At 34.1% G+C, this 17,520-nt stretch overlaps 1 protein-coding gene across 1 annotated transcript in view; it reads left to right on the top strand.

The window, feature by feature from the left end:
• LOC145314538 (leucine-rich repeats and immunoglobulin-like domains protein 1) overlaps positions 1-17,520 on the top strand; it is a 91,548-nt gene that overhangs the window by 51,421 nt on the left and 22,607 nt on the right. The window contains exons 5-6 of the mRNA XM_080154500.1: positions 1,809-1,854; positions 11,371-11,416. Coding sequence (XP_080010626.1) covers positions 1,809-1,854; positions 11,371-11,416 — 92 coding nt within the window. The remainder of the gene's footprint in view (positions 1-1,808; positions 1,855-11,370; positions 11,417-17,520) is intronic.

The following is a 17,520-nucleotide window of genomic DNA, read 5'->3' as shown; positions in this document are numbered from 1 at the left end:
TCACTATAACATAACCGATATAGTTGTCCTTTACAATGCATCTTCTTATAGGTCCTGGGAAGATTTATAACTATTTTGGGGAAGAGTAATCGCTTTTAGAAAAAATGTCCCCCCATAGATTTTACTTAAAAATGACTAAAATGGAAAATGGGTTGGTTTTTACTAATTATACCGGATTTAGTCAAATTTTGAAAACAACTTTGTTCAAAGGTGCTTTTAAGATTGGTAGATAAAGGTTTCTTGTAACGATTATTACCAATAATTTAGCGAAAGTAAAAAGCATGCCTTCAAGTTTTGACAATTGACAAAATAGTTTTTCTTATCATATTACCACTAACCATCAAATTCCTATACTTTCTAATCCTGATAAAGTTACATTCAAAATTAAACAAATTTTCTTTCATAAGAATGACAGGTGTAGTATTTCATTTCATAACTGGACGGATAATATATTTCAGGGATCTAAAGGAATAAGACAATGCCGGATAAATTGATGTAATAATACATACCCAATTGATACACAAAATTATCCCTTCTGTATATATTACAATTAGTGGTTGAAACGTCTGGACATTCAACTAAATAAACCAACAAATCAAAATTCAAAAAAAGTCCACAAGGTTGTTGAGCCAAAGAATAAGAAAACGTTATAATAAGACTTTGGGGAATAGTGTAATATACAGCCCAATGTCCCGTCCCGCCTTGAATATATACTCAAAAAAAAGAGTAGCATATTGATCAAGATTTTGATAAAATGTTATCATAATATTGGCTAATTTGAGAATGCAGGAATGGAGGGAATTTTGAGCTGTTTATTACACTAGAATTGCACATCAATTTATCAGCCATTGTCTTACCCCTTTACATCCCTGATGATAATGATAAAATACGGTATTTTTTATTTTTATTGAATTATTGGGATATTTTTCTATTTCTAAATAGCTTTAACTTCTCCCCTTTTATGAATATTCAATTTTAAAAGTAAATACAAAGACTGAGGCAAATATATGCTTTATATCCATAAGAAAACATAAAATTTAAATAATTCAAAAATCGAATATGTTAAAATAGAATGGTTTAAGGTATAATTACAAAATGGGTAAATATTTTAAATTAAGAAACATATCACATAAATAAAGAAATAATCAAAAAATAAATATTTTCCTTAATACCTTGTTGAGATAGCTGTTGGTATCTAAATTTTATAGAACAGGTTTTGGTTTGTAAAACACAGGTTGTTTGATTAAACTTAGTTTATGTCTATAAAACATGCAAAATTAACATTAAAATCATTTGCACAATTAACCTAAAGATACTTGTTTCTAATTAAAAACCACGTTTTCTTAGAAACAGGACAATAAATTAAATTTAAATTCTTATTACAGACTTTCTTTCATTTTGATTAATAAAAATTAAATATGAGTATGAATTATTACAAGTATTCACCATTTTTAACACATTTTTTTATGAATTATTCAATCGCCTGAACATAAAAACGATTTAAACAGCCTAAAACGTATCATTGTCCGAGCTTTTACCACATGCAAAATATACATGTTATCCAAATAATTAAAATGAGCTAAAAGTTAATAGATTTATATTATAAAGAGGGTAAATCTAATAAGTAAAAAATAAACGTTTTTTAGTATTAAAAAAACTATGCCTTAATTTTTCGTTACTTACAAGAAGTTTATCATTAACAAAATTCAGACTTTCCTGTCAACCAATTGAACCAACGATATTATAAAGAGAATTTTCGCAAAGTAAATTTATGTTTAAAGTAAAGTTTTTGCAAATTATTTTTTTAGGTTTAAAGTTCTGTATCGAGAGGGATCTTTCAATTGGGTGTTACAGGTATAGTATTTTTACTACAGATCAGTGTGTGTTTTTGGTACTATTTTCTGTGACTGATTTTAGAGGTTTTTTTTCGGAATTACTTTTTACGTTTAGTGTAAAATAAATTTTGAAAATATCTTGACAAGTGAAATACAAATACAAATAGATTTATTTACTTACTATTTGAAAAGAATACATTGATATAACGTGAGGTGGAAAGATATCATTGTAATTGATGCCATTCAAAAGTATTACAGCCCGACCAACCACTCAGAGACGTGCAGAGGTTTGCATCCATCATCCTGACACTAAAAAAACACAACCCTCGAGTGTAGTTTAAGAGGGTGTCAAAACTCGCAAGGGATGTGTCAAAATGTGGTAGGGTGAAGCGTTTCAACCCTACAACGCGAGTTCGATTCAAAAGAGCCCCTAGCCTTAAGGATTCTGTCAATAAAGTACTACAAGTAGTTACTGTTTGAAAGATATATTTGAACTGAATACACATACAACAATTTAATAGTTTATATACAAAACAGATTACAAATGGGTTAGGTAGAGAAGGGGTGTTGAGAAGATGGGGGAGGAGCCCCATCCAGGTGAATAGTAGAGGGGTAGGCTCCAGGGAGTAAGGGAGGGGACAATGGATCGAATATTCAATTTTTAGGAGTCTCAGACTTTGGGGACTGGCTTAAAGGGAACATGCAAGAATTTAGCAGTTTCTGACCAATCTTGGGGACCAATTATGAATGACGTCACGCAAAATCATGCATAATCTCGCGGCAAACTAGCGCGTCAACAAAAAGATAAACAATAACAAGCAGACAGAATATTTTGATTTTGAAAATTATTTTGTAAATAGTTTTTTCGTTAATTTAGGCATGTTAGAATTGCCCTTTCGATTTAAAATTTTGCATGGTGATTCCTGTAATAGTTAGGTACGATTTAGAAAGCGTAGCAACTCTATAATCATTACCAAAATGTCCGTACGTCCATTTTAAACATGTTGATTTTTTTACTTTATTAAATAGCTTTTTTCGTTAATTTAGGCATGTTAGAATTGTCCTATCGATTTCAAATTTTGCATGGTGATTCCTGTGATAGTTAGGTACAAGTTAGAAAGCGTAGCAACTATATAATCATTACCAGAATATCCGTACGTCCATTTTAAACATGTTGATTTTTTTTTACATTTTTAACAACAAATTTGTATGTGACCTAATTATCCGATTGTTCTGATTTTTGGTATACTGATTCCTAGGACAACAAAGTACAATATTATAAGCGAAGCAACTCTATAATCAAGTCCTAAAAATGTAAATATGTCCATAATCATTATCATGTAAAAAGCAGTTTTTCAACAAATTTACTTACAAGTTTGCTTTGACTCTTATACATTCGCATTCTGATTATTCAGTTCTGACATCATACAAGTGTTAATGTCCGTTTGTCCTTCCATTTCAGAGCTTCGCTTTTATGGATGTTGTCATCCTTGTTATATCTAATTCTTATTTAATGTTAATTCATTCCGATTAGTGCGTTGTAGAAAGAAATTATATTAAGATTATTAGTTATTATGAGCAAAGCCTTCCTATAATTAGGTCCCGCACATTTGTACGTCCGTAATGGTTATCTCTTTTCGTTACTTTAGACATGTTAGATGTTTCTTATTGATTTAATGTAAAGGCAAAAGTTTTTTGTCTTTAACTTAATATTTCTGTAATTAATGATCCGATTAATTTCAAAATTTTAGGGAAAATTCACGAAGTCCTGAGTTGTTCAAGGTTTGTTTATCATTAAAATCTCAAGATGGTGTTATTTTATTTTTCTGTCCTGGATGCTAGGAGCGCAGCTACCAGTTATCCTAAGATATGTTACTTAAACCTTAAAGGGCGAATATAGGTTGAATATAATATGGGCTCAAAAAAAACGTGCAATTCCATAGATTATAAGTAACTTCAAGATATTGACATATCCAAATGTATAAGTCTGTTATAGCTTAAAACCTGAACATTCTCAGGATAAATTTATGTAATAAGTGTGGTTCCCTAAGAACTCCAAACACCCTAGCATCACACAAGGCTTCGGTTTAAGGTTGAATTAAAAAGCTTTCGTTAAATGATAGTCATAATAAAAGTGGAAACCAGTTATCAATCTATTTTTTTGTATTGTGGATTGTTTCTTCCTTGACAATATTACCCAACAAAGTGTAAAGTATATGAATTTTATTTTTAAAAAAAAACCTTTACAGGAGAAATTTTATTTCATGTAAGTATGAAAATTATATGGTAATTGTTATAATTAATTTAAAGAGGACAAAAATAATAGGTGAATAGTGTTTTTTTTCTTATTTTTTTTTCTGGAGAAAATCTGGCGATCGGTGCGTTTGTGTGTGTGTGTTGAAAAATGCGTACTAGGGTAATTATATCATCAAGAATTAATCATTGATCTTTATACAGAAAAAAAAACTTTAAAATGTATTATTTACCCTAGTAATTACTCCGGACGCAAATTGACGCAAATTATTTTATGCTTTTTAAAAAATCAATAAAATAGTATATAATATAAAAAAAATAAACACTTTAATTATCAATTAAGATGCATGCCAATGTAATAATCAATTAAACTTAAGAAAACTAGTCAAAACAAGGATGACAACATCCATAAAAGCGAAGCACTGAAACGGTAGGACAAACGGACATTAACACTTGTATAGTATCTGAACTGAAAAATCGGAACATAAATGTATAAAGGTCGAATCAAAATTGTAGGTAAATTTGTTGAAAAACTGCTTAAAAACAGGATAATGTTTATGGACATACTTACATTTTTGGACTTGATGATAGAGTTGCTTCGCTTATAATATTGTTCGTTGTTGTCCCAGGAATCAATATACCAAAAATCAGATCAAACGGATAATTAAAACACAATTTGTTGTTAAAAAAGTAGAAAAATCAACATGTTTAAAATGGACGTACGGACATTCTGGTAATGATTATAGAGTTGCTACGCTTTGTAAATCGTACCCAACTACTACAGGAATCATCATGCAAAGTTTGAAATCGATAGGACAATTCTAACATGCCTAAATTAACGAATAAAAGCTATCTATCTCGGACGGACGGACGGACGGACGGACGGACGTACGGACGGACGGACGGACGGACGGACCGACCCTAATTATAGAAAAGCTTCCCTTCGCTTTTAAAAAGTCTTTTAAAGGGGTAAAATAAACGATTTTGTTGACTTTCTCATTTATCATATGTTGAAGTAAAAGCAAAAATTGCAAAATCTACTTAAGGATTTTTTTGATTTTTTAAATTTAACATAGATATTTTAAAAGTATGTAATGGCACCTTTCATATAAGCTCATATCATATTGAAACTATATTCGCCCTTTAAGATCTTTAAAATTAAGATGTACTTATGTTCTCAACTATTTAATTATGTAGTATGAAATTTTGACGCAAGGTATCTCATTTTTATTTCGTTAAATGAAATAACTTGAGTTAAAAGTTCTGTAGGAAGGTAATTGTTTTAGTAAGTTTTGTAATATAATTATTTAAAGGCTTTTTCATGTCTAAGCTTTTTAATAAATACAATAAAAAAAATTGGGTAAAAGAAGTTGTAAAAGTAAAATGTTTCCTTAATTTTCCGAAGTTTAAATAATAACAATTATGGAAATGAATTGTAAACAAGGGTTTTGATCTCTAGAATCAAGGCTTGTAGTAAAGCATCAGTTTAAGGATGGTGCATTTCGAATTAAAAACAATTCAAAAAGTCAAAAATTTCCACTAAAGGTTGCTATATTGCAAATACTTGTTTAATCTGGAAATATCTGGGTTTTCAACCTTAAAGGGTCACAACTATAAAATTGAATTAACTGCCCATTGTCCCCTCCCTTACTCCCTGGGTAGGCTCCGGTCGGCGAGTAAGGTAGACGTCCCCCGGAAAAGGGTAGGTTACTGGAACATGGAGAGGGGAGGGGCAACTCCCTCCCGATACCAGCGGTGGATAAGTTGACCGCTTTCTCTGATGATCAAACAATGGCCAAAAATGGGCTGGCTAGAATTGTGATAAGCCAGGGATTAACGTCTGGGTGTTATTCGGTAGACACGGAGCATAGTATACTTTAGGAAAGGCCTATCCGTATGCCGACTACCATAAAAACCCTCTGCATGCCATTTCAACCAACACCTAACGAATGTTGTGTATCTTTGATAAACTTAATAATAGAAATTGGCAAATTCTGTACATATGAAGTATGTTCATAATAACACCTTACAACTTTTCATTGACAAGGTCAAATATTATGATAAAGAAAAACTTTGGTAATGACAAAAAAATTAAGGGAAAGGTCACTATTACTCACTCGAATGACCCTTATTTAACTAATTATGTGTAGAAACAGTCGTTCTAAAAAAGGTTTTTAATATTTGCCTTAAATTAAATTCTTTTGTGTTTGAATACCGTGGTTCTAACAAAATATATTTTTTATATTCTTTCATATTTGTATTTGCTCTGTAAAATTATTTTAGAGTTTATATGCCTATTTTTTTCGGAATCATAAACTTAAGCAAATAATAAGTCTTATAAAATTTATTGTATTTGCTCAGAAAATCAATGATTTTTAAAAAAAAACAAAAGTACCTAAATTTAGATTTAAGAACTATAAATTATATCATGCTTAGGTTACCAAATTTCCATTACAATTTTTTTGCATTAACTTATTTGGTTTCACTGTGCGGGCACTTTTAATAAAATCATGGATTAATGACATGTATGACATTCCAGTAATGAGGAATATAATTAATTCAAATTTTGGTAGCTAGTCAACTCAGGTCTTTTTAATTCCTGCAACCATTTAACCATTTTATTAATGAGAGGGATAGAGTGTTTGAAAATTATGGCACCATCCCAGTTGAGGAGTGAGATTCTACCCCATGTGAAAAAATAAACCCCCCCCCCCCCCCGCCATCTGTCAAAATAAACCCCCCCCCCCCGGCATCATGTGATTTGTACCCCATCTTAAATTTTGGTCCCTGTAATTTTCAATGTATAAAACAAAGCTTGGTGGTAATAAACTATGAGTTATAGGGGCAAAATATTACATATGGGGTAAGTATATAAAATATGGGGAACAAAAATCACACATGGAGGTCCAAAAATTAATATGGGGTCATTTTTTCATGATGGGGTAGCTTCAAGTGCTTATATCTGGAGAACCGTAAGAGATAGAGGCCTAGTTGCTTGACTGTGGTAACTCAGATTTACACAAGGAAGCCATTTATGCACATGGGGTGTCAAAATTTGATATGGGGTATTTTTTTCATGATGGGGTGTCAAAATTTCATATGGGGTATTTTTTTTCATGATGGGGTAGTTTCAAGTGCTTATATCTGGAGAACCGTAAGAGATAGAGGCCTAGTTGCTTGACTGTGGTAACTCAGATTTACATAAGGAAGTCATTTATGCACATGGGGGACCAAAATTTGATATGGGGTATTTTTTTCATGATGGGGGTAGTTTCAAGTGCTTATATCTGGAGAACCGTAAGAGATAGAGGCCTAGTTGCTTGACTGTGGTAACTCAGATTTACACAAGGAAGCCATTTATGCACATGGGGGACCAAAATTTGCTATGGGGTATTTTTTTCATGATGGGGGTAGTTTCAAGTGCTTATATCTGGAGAACCGTAAGAGATAGAGGCCTAGTTGCTTGACTGTGGTAACTCAGATTTACACAAGGAAGCCATTTATGCGCATGGGGGACCAAAATTTGCTATGGGGTATTTTTTTCATGATGGGGGTAGTTTCAAGTGCTTATATCTGGAGAACCGTAAGAGATAGAGGCCTAGTTGCTTGACTGTGGTAACTCAGATTTACATAAGGAAGCCATTTATGCACATGGGGGACCAAAATTTGATATGGGGTATTTTTTTCATGATGGGGGTAGTTTCAAGTGCTTATATCTGGAGAACCGTAAGAGATAGAGGCCTAGTTGCTTGACTGTGGTAACTCAGATTTACACAAGGAAGCCATTTATGCACATAGGGGCCCAAAATTTGCTATGGGGTATTTTTTCATGATGGGGGTAGTTTCAAGTGCTTATATCTGGAGAACCGTAAGAGATAGAGGCCTAGTTGCTTGACTGTGGTAAATCAGATTTACACAAGGAAGCCATTTATGCACATGGGGGACCAAAATTTGCTATGGGGTATTTTTTTCATGATGGGGGTAGTTTCAAGTGCTTATATCTGGAGAACCGTAAGAGATAGAGGCCTAGTTGCTTGACTGTGGTAACTCAGATTTACACAAGGAAGCCATTTATGCACATAGGGGACCAAAATTTGCTATGGGGTATTTTTTTCATGATGGGGGTAGTTTCAAGTGCTTATATCTTGAGAACCGTAAGAGATACAGGCCTAGTTGCTTGACTGTGGTAACACAGATTTACACAAGGAAGCCATTTATGCACATGGGGGACCAAAATTTGATATGGGGTATTTTTTTCATGATGGGGGTAGTTTCAAGTGCTTATATCTGGAGAACCGTAAGAGATAGAGGCCTAGTTGCTTGGCTGTGGTAACTCAGATTAAATTAAGGAAGCCATTTATGCACATGGGGATACATAAATTAATATGGGGTCATTTTTCTCTGATGGTGGGTAAAAATTGAATATAGAGGCCAATTTTTTATGATGCAGTCGGGGGGTGAAATCAGGTTAGGTTAGGTCAGATCAGGTCATGTTAGGTAAAGTAATATTGAGGGAAAGGGAAAGGCCCCCTTGCAGGGGTTGGGTTAGGTTGAAATGGGTCAGGTTAGGTTAAGTTAGGTTAGGTTAGGTTAAAATGGGTTAGGTAAGGTTAGGTTAGGTTAGGTTAGGTTAGGTTAAGTTAGGTTAGGTTAGGTTAAAATGGGTTAGGTTAGGTTAAGATAGGTTGAATTGGGTTAGGTTAGCTAGGTTAAGTTAGGTTAGTTTAAGATTGAGTAGCCCTGCAGGGCTACTCAATATTACCTAACCCAACCTCCTGAAGGGATTAGGAAATATTGAGTAGCCCTGCAGAGTTAGGGTCTCCTGCAGGGGTTAGGTAATATTGAGTAGCCCTGCAAGGTTAGAGCCCCCCGGGGGGCCCTAACCTTGCAGGGCTACTCAAAATTACCTAACCTAACTTGACCTAATTCCCCTCCATCATAAAAAATGGCCCCTATATTCAATATTACCTAGGGTCTCCTGCAGGGCTACTCAAAATTACCTAACCTAACTTAACCTAATTCCCCTCCATCATAAAAAATGGCTCCTATATTTAATATTACTTAGGGTCTCCTGCAGGGGTTAGGTAATATTGAGTAGCCCTGCAAGGTTAGGGCCCCCCGGGGGGCCCTAACCTTGCAGGGCTACTCAATATTACCTAACCTAACTTAACCTAATTCCCCACCATCATGAAAAAAATACCCCCAAGCAACTAGGCCTCTATCTCTTATGGTACTCCAGATATAAGCACTTGAAACTACCCCCTTCATGAAAAAATGTACCCCATATCAAATTTTGGTCCCCCATGTGCATAAATGGCTTCCTTATGTAAATCTGAGTTACCACAGTCAAGCAACTAGGCCTCTATCTCTTACCGTTCTCCAGATATAAGCACTTGAAACTACCCCCATCATGAAAAAATGTACCCCATATCAAATTTTGGTCCCCCATGTGCATTAATGGCTTCCTTATGTAAATCTGAGTTACCACAGTCAAGCAACTAGGCCTCTATCTCTTACGGTTCTCAAGATATAAGCACTTGAAACTACCCCCATCATGAAAAAAGTACCCCATATCAAATTTTGGTCCCCTATGTGCATAAATGGCTTCCTTATGTAAATCTGAGTTACCACAGTCAAGCAACTAGGCCTCTATCTCTTACGGTTCTCCAAATATAAGCACTTGAAACTACCCCCATCATGAAAAAAAGTACCCCATATCAAATTTTGGTCCCCCATGTGCATTAATGGCTTCCTTATGTAAATCTGAGTTACCACAGTCAAGCAACTAGGCCTCTATCTCTTACGGTTCTCCAGATATAAGCACTTGAACCTACCCCATATCAAATTTTGACACCCCATCATGAAAAAAATACCTCATATCAAATTTTGACACCCTATGTGCATAAATGGCTTCCTTGTGTAAATCTGAGTTACCACAGTCAAGCAACTAGGCCTCTATCTCTTATGGTTCTCCAGATATAAGCACTTGAAGCTACCCCATCATGAAAAAATGACCCCATATTAATTTTTGGACCTCCATGTGTGAGTTTTAACCCCTTGCTTCAATTTTAATATCATAGCAGTTTTGCTACCCCATCTGTGTTTTTCAATCACTAATCATGTTTGAAGACATCCAGAAAAATGTATATTATGTAGTTCAATAATCTGCCACTAGATGTTCCTATTTCAAACAAACTATTGTTATTTTTCTTCAATGGAGCCAAATTTTTTTCTTAAAATATTAGGTAAAGTAAAGTATTAGAATATGTTGGTGATTTAGTATAAAAAAAGTCTTAAAAGAGAAATAAAAAAAATAAACAGAGGCATTTTCAAATTTTATTCAAAATATAGGAAAATATAGAAGAGTGAAAGGCATAGCTTCACTACAGTGGAGCATGGTAGCTTATGCTACCCTAACATAAATTCTTTCGCGCGAGGCTCACCTCGCAAACCCCTCCAGACTCTCCCCTCCCCCCTACCCAGATTTTATTTCCCCTTCTGCCAATCATTCCCCCATCTGTCAAATCAGACCCCACTTTCCAATCCTGGCCCCATGTTCCTATTTAGACCCCATCCTTCATTTTTGTCCCCTGTTCAATAATTTATCCCTTCTCTGACATTATTTTGTTTCTCTTGGAGAGGTACAAAATATGAAGATGGGGATAAATTAACATGATGGGGACAAAATCATAAGATGGGGTAAAAATTTCATTATGCCGGGGGGGGGGGGGGGGGTTTAATTTGATAGATGGCGGGGGGGGGGGGGTTTATTTTTTCAGATGGGGTAGAATCTCACTCCTCAACTGGGAACTTGCCGAAAATTATTTCTTGGAGAAAGGGTGTGTGGTATCAGTGGTATTTTAGTTTTAAAAATAGTTTTGACATCAGACAAAACTTAGCTCAAATGTCCCAATTTACGCAGCTTTTACTTTTGATGTATATTACATATAATAGAACTATTCATATTTAAAAAGGATAATTCATTCATAAAGCAGGAATAATAGAAAAAGCAGGAGAATCAGATGAGAGCCAAATAATTTTATATGATACAAAACAATTCTTTCTTTCGACTGATATATTTAACCTGTAAAGCGCGTTCTTCAAAGGTTAGCTTATTCTATATTTCAACAAATCTTAATTCAACTTTTCTGCTTCTACAGTACCTTATTATGGACCTTACTAAGAAAATGGAAGGATGTGCAATAAATTGCAATAAAATACATATTTGGACTTTTAAAATAGAGCTTAATAATTAATAAATTAATTATGTTTTTTTTTATAGATCAAATGGGTGCAAGAGAGAGATGCCGGACAATATGAATGCCAGGAAATTTTAAACAATCGATAAAAAATTATAACTATGCTTAACAGTTAATTTTCAATGATTTGTACTTTTTTTGTACAAAACCAGGAAGAAAGGGGGGGGGGGGGTTAATACAACCATCTCGTAATCAGTGATTAAATGGCACTTAGAATTCGAATTTCGATCTGAACTAAATCGAACAAAAAGTTGGAAAAGTAACGGCTGTCGGCTGGCAGCTCAGCCGTTTAGCCGTTTTTGCCTATTTTCAGGGCAAATTCATCATTAATTACATAGGAATCCATGTGGCAGCTGGGTAACAGCTGCAGCTCAGCTGGGAGCGGCCAAGAGTAGAATGAGTAGATAGGGCTTGTGACGTGTCTAGGGGTAGGTTTTTATGGGTGCTGAGCTCAAAAATGCTACCAAAATTAGTAATGGCTTTCCATATGGCAGCTGTGTAACAGCTGCAGCTCAGCTGGGAGCGGCCAAGAGTAGAATGAGTAGATAGGGCTTGTGACGTGTCTAGGGGTAGGTTTTTATGGGTGCTGAGCTCAAAAATGCTACCAAAATTAGTAATGGCTTTCCATATGGCAGCTGGGTAACAGCTGCAGCTCAGCTGGGAGCGGCCAAGAGTAGAATGAGTAGATAGGGATTGTGATGTGTATAGGGGTAGGTTTTTATGGGTGCTAAGCTCAAAAAAAAGTACCAAAAATAGAGGTGGCCCATCCATATGGCAGCTGGGTAACAGCTTCAGCTCAGCTGGGAGTGGCCAAGGGTAGAATGAGAAGATAAGGCTTGTGATGTGTCTAGGGGTAGGTTTTTATGAATGCTGAGCTCAAATTTACTACTAAAAATAGTGGTGGTCTATCCGTATGGTTGCTGGGTAACAGGGGTAGGTCTGAGCTCAAAAATACTACCAAAAATAGTGGCGGCCCATCCATATGGCAGCTTTGTAACAGCTGCAGCTCAGCTGGAAGCAGCCAAAAGTAAAATGGGTACATAGGGCTTGTGACGTGTCAAGGGGTAGGTTTTAATGGGTGGTAAGCTCAAAAAAACTACCAAAAATAGTGATGGCCCATCCATATGGTTGCTGGGTAACAGCTGCAGCTGTGCAGTAAGCTGTTGTTTAAGCTGTAAGCACTTTTTGGGACTATTAAAGGATAACCAAATATTGAATATTTCAGTATTGATTTAGTTGTTAAACAGCTGAAATTGGCTGAGAACAGTTACCAACAGATAAAGGTAAAAGTTTAAGACATAGCTTGTGATGTGTGGGGTAAATTTTTATAGGTGACAAGCTTATTAATACTCCCCAAAAATAGAAAGGCCCATCCATATGATCAAGGTAAAGGCTGCTGCTCAGCTGTAGCTGTTACCCAGCGGCCATATGGATGGGCACCCACTATTATTGGTAGTATTTTTGAGCTCAACACCCCCATGAAAAGTTAAAAACCTACCCCTAGAAATGTCACATGCTATATCTACAACATATTCTTTTGGCTGTTGATAACTGTTTTCAGACGTTATTGGTAGTTTTCAGTGAATTTTAGAAATTAAAAAAACTGTTACTAGTAATATGTCCATGAAATGAAGTTATAATGTTAATTGGGAGAAGTTTAATTCTACTCAAAAAATACATTTTTTGATATTCTTCACATGTCACAAGCCCTATGTACTCATTTTACTCTTGGCTGCTCCCAGCTAAGCTGCAGCTGTTACAAAGCTGCAATATGGATGAGTTGCCACTATTTTTTGTAGTATTTCTGAGCTCAGACCTACCCCTGTTACCCAGCAACCATATGGATGGACCATCACTATTTTTGGTAGTAATTTTGAGCTCAGCATTCCTAAAAACCTACCCTCTAGACACATCACAAGCCCTATCATCTCATTCTACTCTTAGCCACTCCCAGCTGAGCTACAGCTGTTACCCAGCTGCCATATGGATTGGGCGCCACTATTTTTGGAAATAATTTTTGAGGTCAGCACTCATAAAAACCTACCTCTAGACACGTCACATGCCCTATGTACTCATTCTACTCTTGGTCTCACAGCTGAGCTGCAGCTGTTATCCAGCTGCCATATTGATGGGCCGCCACTATTTTTTTAGCATTTTTGAGCTCAGCACCCATAAAAACCTAACCCTAGACATGTCACAAGCCCTATGTACTCATTCTACTCTTGGCCACTCCAAGCTGAGCTGCAGCTGTTACCTTCCGCCATATGGATTTGCCGTCACTATTTTTGGTAGTATTTTTGAGGTCAGCACCCATAAAAACCTACCTCTAGACATGTCACACGCCCTGTGTACTCATTCTACTCTTGGTCTCACAGATGAGCTGCAGCTGTTACCCAGCTGCCATATGGATGGACCACCACTATTTTTGGTAGTAATTTTGAGCTCAGCATTCATAAAAACCTACCCCCTAGACACATCACAAGCCCTATCTTCTCATTCTACTCTTGGCCACTCCCAGCTGAGCTACAGCTGTTACCCAGCTGCCATATGGATTGGCCGCCACTACTTTAGGTAGCATTTTTGAGCTCAGCACCCATAAAAACCTACCCCTAGACACGTCACAAGCCCTATGTACTCATTCTACTCTTGTCCGCTCTCAGCTGAGCTGCAGCTGTTACCCAGCTGCCATATGGATGGGCTGCCACTATTTTTGGTAGTATTTTTGAGCTCAGCACCCATAAAAACCTACCCCTAGACACGTCACAAGCCATATCTACGCATTCTACTCTTGGCCGCTCCCAGCTGAGCTGCAGCTGTTACCCAGCTGCCATATGGATGGGCGGCAACTATTTTTGGAAGTATTTTTGAGCTCAGTAGCCATAAAAACCTACCCCTAGACACGTCACACGCCATATCTACCCTTCATAATCTTTGCAGCTCCCAGCCGTTTTCAGCCGGTTATAGCCGTTTAGAAGCTGGTACTAGAAATTTAAAAAATGGTTATTGCTATCATTTACCATGAATTAAACCAAAAATAAGTTTTTAAAAGTTGATTCCTACGTAATTAATGATGAATTTGCCCTGAAAATAGTCAAAAAAAGGCTAAACGGCTGAGATGCCAGCCGCCAGCCATTACTTTTCCAACTTTTTGTTCGATTTAGGGAAAATAGACCTACAAAGGATTACTCACGTAAAATTTCAGATCGAAATTCGAATTCTAAGTGCCATTTAATCACTGATTATGAGATGGTTGCATTAACCCCCCCCCCCCTTAGTTAAGAAGTCACCTAATTTGTCAAAAATCTCCATCTGCAAGTTTAATTTGTGCATGGAAATAATGATTGTCAGTATTTACTTTAATACTAAGACATTTTATATCAGGTGTAAAACATATCAGCGAATCTATTTTTAACGTCTTGAGTTACACGTTTCATTGTATCTTTAAGTTATTATACATTTCATTTTTTTCAAATTCAAAATAATTTATATTCAATAAAAAAAATGCTAAAATCTAAGAGTATGTACCAAATTTAAACTATTTGAGGCAAATACTTTAAAATATGAAAATAGATGAATGTTAAAAAATTTAAATTTCAAATTATTCTTCAATGAAAATATAAACATTCATATAAGATAAAGGAACGGACAAATTAAGTGAAACAATTACAACCAATAATTTTTTTAGATTTGTTCATCTGTTATTAGATTAACAATTATTATAGCAAAAAGTTATTATAGTAATATTTGAAAAGAGTAAATTGTCATTGATCTATAGGAACCTTTTAAACCATTTACATTTTTCTTTATCCGAACTATTCATCAAAGCAATAGCATTTGGGGAAATTTGAAGATTTTCTAATAAGATTCAAATCTAGGATCGATCAGCAAAAGAACATATTACAAAAATGTACAAATTAACTAAATTACAATATTTTATCAAACTCCCAACTCTTTGATACAGCATTTTCTCAACTACTAACTGTACTTAAAAGTCTTAAAATAACACATACAAATTGATAAAATGATCTTGTGACTATCCAAGAATCACTTGATCATATCTACACAATATTCCAGGATATTGAAGGGATTAGAGGATTTGGTAATAATCAAATAATAATACAATGATGTTTAATTTGGTAAGATATTCATATATGATTTAATTAAGAATTAAGGGAAAATTTATTTACATTACTTTAAAGAAAATCATTTGTTAAAGCCTCTTATTTACATTTAGATACAAAATTTTAATTGTGATTCTCCAATCACAAATAATTTTTATATAGAAATCTATATCCTAATTAATAATGTTTTATTTACAAGGGTAAACTTTCTCAGAAGATTATCTAATTTCTCCAAATTTTGAATGATAGAAAATGTCTCAAATTTCTTGATGTACAAGAATATCTAAAAAAACTCAATTTAATTTTAAACTTTAACCTAAAAGTAAAACTTTAACTTCCTATAATTAAAGTTTGAAATTAAAAAAGAATCTCACTTTTTAGCTTAGACATAGTTGTACACATTCATAATTTGAATTTTTTTATATTTTAAATTTAAAAGGAAACAAAATATAGAATTACTATAAAGCTTTTTGTTAAATCTGAATAATATACTTAAATTTAACATGTTAAAAGAATTCATGAAAGTAGCAAACAAAAATATTTTTTTTATAAATATTTTTGTACTGTATTCTTTATTATAATAATTTTTTTTTTAAATACAATGAACATTACTTAATTCCAATCTTACTTGCAAAAAGAACAATATATTTTTTACTGATAGTTATCTCAGATCATAATTGCACTTCATTAACTTCAAAAGATATAAAAGAGTGTATTATCTCAAAGAGAGATTATAACTTGAGTTAGGAAGAAATTTCAAAATAATTAACTAATTTCTAAGCAAATGCTAGTCATTTTTTTATTTTGATAATCTTATAATTATAACATTATCCTATGCCAGAAATATGATTGTTGTAGGAATTTGGAATTTTAGATAAAGTGTTAATGTATACGCCAAAATTCTTGTAGCACCTGTTACCTTAGTTTTAGCCATCTCTGCTCAAATCATGTCATGTAGTCAGAACACAATCTATAGAATCTTTAAGCTAGGCTTTGTTCATATCAAATGTAGATATTTTCTGGTTTCATTATGAAATCTTTTGTCATGAAAGTTACACACATACTAGATTCTTTACAACTTCCTCAACATTGTGTATGTACTGCTCATAGTGCACAAAACAAATGGACACTACCTGCACCTGACTTGGCAACCACTGAATATGCAATCTGCAGTTATTTGATAATGATTTAAGTCCTTAGGACTAATTACTCACACCTTTGTCCTTTTGAAATTCAGGAAGAGTAAACTTACACAACAATCAAACACACTGGTCACATTTTTCAACTCACACCAAACACACAAACATCCTTTTATCCCTGCTTCAAGGGAGTGTAGTTGTCCCAACTGGGAATCAAGGAGATAAAAGTATGGAGATAGGCATCAATTACCAGTGCACAAACTTTTTTACTGCCACTGCCAAAATTTTGTTTGCATTTTTGCTGTGACCCATTAATAGGATGCAACTAAATAAAATACTGGGTGGTTATAAATACTTAATAATTAGAAATTAGATACTTTATACAAAATCTAAAAAAACATGAATTTAAAAGTCATATATTAAAATTAAATTTCTGCATATTCCAATTAATTTTCATTGGAATATGAATGTGATCTTTCATTCTTAGATAATGTAAGATTTTAATTTTGAACTTAATCATAATCACACTTGGGTATAATTGAATATGAAAGTCTTAAAATTTTAGGATCAATTATTTTCTTACAATATAAAATCTATTTATTTATCTGCATAACAAATATGAATTTTTACCTTGTGAATTGTAAATCCTAACACAACTGTTCTTGTTTAGTGTTTGATCTTACTTTTTAAGTTAAAAGTTAGAAACATTGCTTGTTGCATTTAAGTTTTGTACTTATTGTATTTCTATTTCAAATAGAAAGAAAATTGCTATATCTAACTAGAGGCTGCATTTTGTACATTTCATAATTCATAAATCCCAAAGCCTTTGCTTAACCAACTTTTAACTAAAGATGTTCCTTTAAGTTCCTTTGAAAAACTCTGCTATGCTTTAAGAAAATTCAAGCCATAATCA

Source organism: Acartia tonsa, chromosome 1 (genome assembly GCF_053477335.1).
Source record: "Acartia tonsa isolate MP-2025a chromosome 1, ASM5347733v1, whole genome shotgun sequence".
NCBI classification, from domain to species: Eukaryota; Metazoa; Arthropoda; class Copepoda; order Calanoida; family Acartiidae; genus Acartia; species Acartia tonsa.
Note: the sequence above shows the minus strand (reverse complement) of the source record. Positions and strands in the feature narration are given on the sequence as shown.